Consider the following 8,462-nt stretch of genomic DNA (forward strand, 5'->3'; position numbering starts at 1 on the left):
GTTTAGGACCCGATTAGGATTTGTTATATGACCACAATATTGTAGGGAATAACCCTCTGAGGTTATACCTCTTGGTCGCGTCGTTTGATAGGTTTATTGATAAGTCCATAATATATACTTTTGTAAATGCCAAAAATAGCCTTATGATATATAAATAGTTTTAAAATTCTACAAAAGATATAATCTGAGTTGAAACTGACTTTATAACATAACAAAGTGTATTTAAACATAACGGACTTGTCATAGACCTATTCAACCAACCAATACCGCTTAAGCGCGTACGGCTAGTTTAAGTAATATAAAATATATAAACTAGTCGAATCGAGTCAAATGTTTTCAAAACCATTCTAAATCAGAATACTTGGTTAAATAACCCGTATCCAACGAGACCGTGCACTCGGACGGGTATAAACCACATTTTATTCGCTTAATTTAGCGAAATCAATTATAATTCTAAGTAGCTGGTCAGAGTCCAATGGATATATAATGACCCGTGAACATTCTATAGGATAATATTTCCTTCCATTCTAGACTATAGAAGCCTCCAGTAAATTGCACCTGAATTAATAAACTTTGAATACGGTTGTGCTACGAGAACCAAACACACTGTGAGAATGCAGCTAGCACAGGTAAATACTCTTAGCCTATTTTCCCTATGCAGGCTTGGGATACGGAAAATTTGCCGCTTGGTCGGGTATGGGATCAATGACGAATGATGTCCAAAATCCAAATAACCCGTTTTAATCCATTATGCTTGACAACTTAAACAATTGAGGGTTAACCATGTTCTAGATATCCACGGTTTACTTAATTGTAAATGGCCACGGCTAGTGTGGGGTGTAGGCATGCACCTGACAGACGCAAATGCTATCATGTCTTTATATATATTTTTATCTAAATGAGGATTAATGTGGTGTGTCGGTTAATCATGTCTCGAAGATTTGTTCTGGGCCCCATATGTATTAACAATCATGTAATACTAGTAACAAGAGATATAGTTTGTCCCAAGTTATTTATGAAAAATGATACACCAAATGGTATAGAAATGATTTTGAAAAGATTTTCATAATTTGTCGGTTAATTGTATTTTCCAGCGAAAGCTGATGTATTTTTAAAGATTAATCTATAGGTGGCGAATAACGGAGTAGGCTGGATAGTGCTTGTCTTGAACTATGGAATTTGCGACTCCATAAAAGACTCAAAATAATCTCAAGTCCATTTTATTGGATCCTACCTTTGGGATATCTCTATTCTTCCGCTGTGCAATGTGATAACTTCTATCTGATCGTCACGCATATACCCCAAGTTCTGGGCCCACCGGGAAATCAGGGTGTGACACATGTTGACCGAACTTTGACCACAGTTGACCAATCCCGAATCTGACCGCATTGACCATGGTTTGACCCGAACCGAAATCTAACCACGTTGACTGAGTTGACCGGGTTTGACCGAACCCAAAACTGAACCGAGCACCAAAAATGACCCAAAATTGTCCTTTGACCCATGTTTGACCTGTTGACCTAGTTGACCCAAGCCCAAGAGTGTCCAGAAATTTGTTTTTCTCCTGAGACGAAAGCGTTTCGTATGGACTCTACGGGTTACTAGGAGCCCAAAAATATATTTTTCGTAGGAAACGGATGCCCGGAACCTCGCCAAAGCCATCCTAGAAGTCGAAATTTCGTAGTAGGGTGGTGGGCATTAGTCCCAAGGGTGGTGTTTCCCAATGGGGTGGTGGGAGGATGGTAGTGTTCACAATCTGTATTGGAGAGAAAAAGATTGCAGTATTTGTTTATAAAACATATGTCAAGACCTCTCAAAAACTCGTTACCACAATACATTAGTATCATTAAAAAACAAATTGGTTTGCACATAGAATAGTATATTTTGCACCCTTAAGAAATAACCACTCGTTTGAGTAGCACCAGTTGATGAACTCAAAATTGGAATCTAAAAAAAGATGGAAATTTGGGCAAAATCAACAATTTTCATGTTTAGGTGTCTTTATTAACCTTGATTACCAAATTAGATATCTCATTATATGATTGTTTAGTTGTTCCTGATACATCTCCTTCAAGTCCAAAATATTAGCTCGAAGCTCTTAAGACTACAAAAATACATAATATCACTATATGGTATTATATCTAAGACACGGAGGTGGCAATTCAATCTATACATAATATACATACATGCCGGTTTAATTAAACAACTAGAATCCAGTATTTTTTATTTAATATGATATGATATAATATCACATAAATTAAAATTTTGAAACCCTATGATTTTTCTTTCAAATCAAATAAATAGTGGAGGTGGGCCATTAAAATTTAATAAATACAAAAAATTAAAAATAAAAGTAACTAAAATATAAATTATTGTTAAATTACTTGTCACATGATTCTGCATTTACTCTTTATATAATCTAAAGATTCGGACTATGAATTTGTCCTTAAAACAACCATCGGATTCGATGTTATCTAAATTTCAACCACCCCTCATAAACTCACTTGTAGCATCTGGTGTGATGTGATCGGAGTGTCGCGCTCCGGTCAAAGATAATATTTATATACCCTAATTACCCTTAACAAATAGCTAGTGGTAGTGAGGGGTCGAACCACGAAGAGTATGTGGTTTGTGTACGGATTTGATTGAATTATGAAGTTGTCACAATTATGAAGATTGCTAAGATATATTTTTTTGTGTTTTTGTTTGATTGGAAGATGTGAATTAGAATTACTAAAATGATTAGTTAAATTAACTACTCGAGATTACTAAATGCAAGAATTGAAAATGATTGTTTGAACAATAATGAGAAAACAAGGTTCACACCCGGTTTCAACAATTGCAAGACTTAGGGTTACTATGTATTTTAATTAGTTTCACTTGAAATAGTTCATTAACGGATCACAATCACAAAACTTAGGTGTCAATCACTATCAACGTCGTAAACAACGGACCATGATACACTTCGTTACTTTGGACTAGCAAATCCTACCAAAAGACAAGGCATAAATACGTGTACTCATTTCACAAAGTCAAATTTAATCATTCACTCGACAGTTTGCAAATTCAATACCAACGTAGGACAATTGTCTAAGATTCAAACGCAATTCAAGTTGTCACAAAACAATTAACAAAACATAATAAACCCTAAACCTTACAAAAGTCTACACCGGGGTGAAACCTCCAAGAAATTAGCCAAGCATGATCGAAGAAAGTTGATCACCGGATGTTGGAAGCATGAATTGGATCATTGTGAAGCTTGAAGATGGATTGATGGATGAAGGTTATGGATTTGGATGATTGGTGATGGTGAAGGGATGAGTGAATTGATGGATTGGGGAATTCGTGGAGCTAGGGTTTCGAATCAAGAAGATGATGATGAATTGTTCTTGATTCGGGTTGTAGAGAGGATGATTGGTGGAATGATAGGTGATGATGGTGATTAGGGGCCCCAAGATGATATTCAAACTTCAAAATAATGTGTAACCCCCGTTTCTTGGTCAAAATTGATGTTATAACTCGTCCCCAACTCAAAAATCAAGTATTTTCGCGATATGAGAATGCAGATGGCGTCGCCGACGGCCAATTAGGGCGTCCCCGACGGCCCTTGGAAGTCTCAGTTTCGCCCGACGGCTTAATTAGCTGTTTACGGAGGTTTTTGGCCGACGGAACAATCCAGAGGGCGTCGCCGACGGCCCTTTTGGGCGTCCCCGACGCTGCCTGGTTTTGTCGGTTTCGTCCAAAACTGTTTTCTTCATAACTTTTTCGTTATAGCTCCGTTTTACTCACCGTTTTCGCCCACGTTCTCGTAATTCAGCCCTCTATCATGCCATCTTCCAATATATTCATTTTAAATCCATCAACATTCCCCAAAATACATCCATTCTTAGTGATTAACCCGGTTTTCTTCATTTCACATCCCCGGTTGATCCGTTCGCGTCCCGGTGCTCCGTTTAGCTCCCGATTAGCTCCTTAAACTCTTTTAGACCTGTAAAACACAAATCTCATTAAAAGTAAGCTATTCAAGATTAAAAGCTACGTAAAAACATCAACTTAAGCATAAACGATCACCGGTTTTCGACCACGTATCACATCCCCACACTTGTCGTTTGCTTGCCCTCAAGCAAATCTGTTTTTCACTTTCACGTGGGTCGAACAACGAATACACTCCCCATTCCCGAGACGAAGGTTAAGGTCCAATGTCATGCTAAAGTTCAAACTCTTTACAGTATTCAATATATTTAGCGGTAATGTGATTTTATTTGCACAAATGGTTACCCAAGATTAACCCGCCCGTGAAACCAACAGTTCATGCACATCCCTCACAATGTTCTCTCCACTCGGCTTATAAATTGGCTAATATTTATAATGTATTAGCACTTCAAAGAATATGCACTCAAACCGATTAGAACATATACCCGCATAAGCTTGCAACTCAATCATTCTCCACTATTGATCACGAACACTAAGCACAAGTCATAAGGTCTTGTAAGGGTTGTAATGGGGCTAGGCTAAGGGTATGAATTAGGATATTTTTAAAGTGGCTAAGGCGATGAAAATTCGATTTTTATTACAAACCACAAACCTAGACAAAACTAAATACAACTATCAACTATAAGGCAACAACTTTCGCCTTTTATTCAACGACTACTAACACATCTTTTTGTATTTTTCTCAATGCCTTTTCAACTCTTTTTCATAACATTTTCTAATTTTGATTTTTTTTTTACAATCAAAACAACTATACAAATGCAATTCCTATAATCGAATTTTCATCACACGGGCTTAAAAGAAAAGGTTTAGCGGCTATGGGCAATAGGTGGTCAAACGAAAGGTTCAGGCTCAAATTGGGCAACTAGGGGATTTATTTGGGTAAGGATAGATAAATGGTTTTAAGAGAAAAGGTTTACCTAATGCCTTAATCATTCTCGTGCTTGTATTCGGTCTATAGTCTCAAACGTATCAAAAGTTGCAAGTTCTACAATATATGACTAATGGTCCACTCAAACAAAGAAACACAAACATGTAATCTATGATATAAAAGTGGCTCAAATTCTCACATATCTAGAAGGGTATGGTATGTGACATGCATAAACTACTAGTTTCTTAGGCGGATTATTCCCAAATAACCACCCACTAAATACCCGTCATGCTATTAACTTGAACTTGACCATGACAAAAGACCAAATGGTTTGTGACATCCCTCGTTGACTTAGTTACTTGTGCTTTTAAGATCGCTTTTTTTTTTAGACAAGATATTTTGAAAAAATTTTGAAATTTTCCCCCATCCCCACACTTGAGGTAAACATTGTCCTCAATGTGTAGTGTTTAAATGAACGGGTCAAAAACGAAAATTTTTACTACTCCCCCATTTCCACACTTGAAGTACATATTGTCCTCAATGTGTGAAAACTAGAGTATTAGATGCACAAGGGATGTGACACGGCTAATTCCCCCAAATTTTCACCCTGGAAATAAAATACAAAAATACACTCCACTTATTCCTAACTAAGACTCAAAGTAAAAAGAAGCACATGCACCTGATTTTTGTCGCTTGATACTCATATCTCCTTTGTCTCTTCACAAAAACGGTTGTCCCGCGAACATATTGTACCTACAAATTCTAACCCTTGTGTAGAAACATGCTCCTCACAACCATCAAAATTTGTTAGTTACCTAGTTCTACCCTTTTTATGAAACACCTTACCAAGCCATGCGTTATTTCACTTTGAATTATGTGGAAAATAATTTACAACAACAACAAGCCTAACTCACTTTCGTAGGAATCACGGTTGCATTTAGCGTATGCAACAAGCCCTTTTAAACCCCCCAATAGCTTGGGAGGACGAGTAGGTCTCGTGAGGGTTATATAGAGAACACACCCACAACGTTCATTTAACTATTAAAATGAAATAACAAAATTGTACAACAACAACAATACTAACTAAACTACGGATAACACTAAAACGAAATGCGAAATAAAATATACAACAACAATTAACTTACCACCTCATGGTGGTCGAATGGCATGCTTGCCGTCCACAAGCTCCTCGAAATCACCCACCGGTGATTCGTACCATTTGTTGCCAAACGGTCCAAACTTCCTCACTTCCTCTTCCTTCTTCTTTTCTTGAGGCGACTTCTTCGCCTTCTTCTTCTTGACCGTCTTCTTCTTTGTTTCTACAAACCTACCAACCATAGCACACACCTTTTTGTTTGGATTCATGTCCTTTTTAGGACACTTATCCTCACCGAGTGGGTTAGTAAATTTTGGAAAAACATTTAAATTTAATTCCCGGTCCCCAAACTTCATGCTTACCGTCCCCGTTGCGCAATTTATTATGGCATTAGCAGTTGCCAGGAACGGTCTACCCAGTATAACTATTGGTTGGGTGTCCCCAACACACCCAACATAGTCTACTACCAAAAAGTCAACTGGGTAGTAGCAATCATCCACCTTAACAATCACATCCTCCACCATCCCCCTTGGATGCGTGGGAGTCTGATCGGCCAATACCACGGGAGTATCAAAATTTTTTAATGGACCAAAATCATATTGGTCATACAAACTCCCGGGCAAGATGCTCACACAAGCTCCAAGATCTAGGAGCGCCCTCTCAATTTTGAAGGTTCCAATTTGAATTGAAATAAGAGGATCTCCCGGATCTTGAGCTTTTTGAGGAAGGGCACTCGATAGAACGGCACTAACATGTGATATCAAATCAACCGGTTTGGGTAATTTGTTGTGCCGTTTTTCGATGCTTAACTCCTTTAAGCATTCCACATGAGCCGGAACCTTTTTAATGTCATCGAGTAACGGTAAATTAATTTTTGCTTGTTTAAAATTTTCCCACCTCTCATCCTTCGGTGGGTACCATTCCTCAACTTTTGATGCATTAATCGGTTTAATTTGATTTAAACAATTTTCACAAAAAGAATTTTTATTCATTTTTTCAATTTTAATTTGTGAAATCGTTTCTTGTTCATTTTTACTTTCCAACTCATCTCTTGTATTTCCCACTACACCATCAACGCATTGTGGTGGAATGCTTTCAACACTACTACAAACCTCATCATTTGAAAGAAGACTTACCGCGCTAATGTGCACATTCCTCACATTGCCCGTGCTTGAACTTTGATGCTTAGGGTTCACCGTGGTGTCACTTGGGAGCTTTCCCACGCTCCCCCTCAGTTGTGCCATTTCCTCCGCAAGTTGGCCCACTTGTTTTGCTAATGCTTCATGCGATTTGTCCCGAATTTCATTCTCTTTCTTGGACTCTTGCATCATTGAAAGCATTGCATCCATCTTTGCATTTAAATCACCACCACCTCCTTGATTATTCGTCAACCCGTGACCATCTTGGTTGTAACCTCTTTGGCGAGTTTGGTGCGAATACCCGCCTTGATTTCCAGATTGGAAATTCGGATTCATTTGGTTAGAGGCATTACCATACCTAAAGTTAGGATGGTTCCTCAACCCGGGGTGGTAAGTTTTAGAGTTCATATCATATTGCCTTTGGTCCCCATACACTTGATTCACCTCCACGGTGGCTTGACAATTCTCGGTCCGGTGACCGATGTCACCACATTCTTCACATACGCTATATTGTACCGCACCCACTTCCTTCTTCTTCATGCGGGCCAATTCCCGCTCCAACATATCAATCCGATCCTTAGAACTTGCATCACGATCGGGCCATGACCTTGAGGTAGGGTGCTTTTTGGCTCGGTCGGCCGATTCCTTTTCCTTTGATCGTTTGCTCATCCGCTCCAAAAACTCCCAATCATCATCTTCATGGTTGCTTAGAAGGGTCCCATTGCTCGTTGATTCAAGTCGGTTCCATGTGTTGTCGTCCAAACCCCGTACAAAGCACTTGACCAATTCCCACTTTTCTATTTGATGATGTGGGCACTTTCGCATCAACTCGCTAAATCTTGTGAAGGCTTCATGCAACGGTTCGCCCGACAATTGGCGAAAAGACCTAATTTCATCACGAGCATCGTCGGTCTTTGCCATTGAATAATACTCATCCAGAAAAGCTTGTTGCATTTCTCCCCATGTGCGAATGCTATTGGCCGGAAGTGTAAGGAACCATTGCTTCGCTTTGTCTTTCAATGAAAATTGGAACAAACGAAGTTTGACCTCCTCTAGTGCGAAGTTATGCCCCCCAATAGTGTTTCAAATGGAAGAAAACTCCGCAAGATGTGTGTAGGGCTCATCGTTAGACCTCCCATTGAAATGAGGAAGTATGTTGATGTAATGTGGTTTACAATCAAACATCCTTCGCTCACAAACAATGGGTGAATCGTTCTCGGTGACGATCGGCCTGAAACGGTCATTTACTCCCCGTCGAGGTTGTTGACGACGATAAGGACCATTGACTTCTTGATCATCCATTCTTCGGTTATCCCTCCTATCATCTCTTCGATCATTCCTTCTTTCATCTCGCCTCTCATCCCTT

At 39.0% G+C, this 8,462-nt stretch overlaps 1 protein-coding gene across 1 annotated transcript; it reads right to left on the reverse strand.

Moving 5' to 3' along the window:
- Positions 1–6,010: 6,010 nt before the first annotated feature.
- LOC110883310 lies at positions 6,011–8,050 on the reverse strand. The gene is made up of 2 exons (XM_022131101.1): positions 6,994–8,050; positions 6,011–6,885 (listed from the first exon to the last, which is right to left on the reverse strand). The coding sequence occupies exons 1-2, from the start codon at positions 8,048–8,050 to the stop codon at positions 6,011–6,013; spliced, it is 1,932 nt and encodes a 643-aa protein (XP_021986793.1).
- Positions 8,051–8,462: the final 412 nt, after the last annotated feature.

Source organism: Helianthus annuus, chromosome 10, assembly GCF_002127325.2.
Source record: "Helianthus annuus cultivar XRQ/B chromosome 10, HanXRQr2.0-SUNRISE, whole genome shotgun sequence".
Classification (NCBI taxonomy): Eukaryota; Viridiplantae; Streptophyta; class Magnoliopsida; order Asterales; family Asteraceae; genus Helianthus; species Helianthus annuus.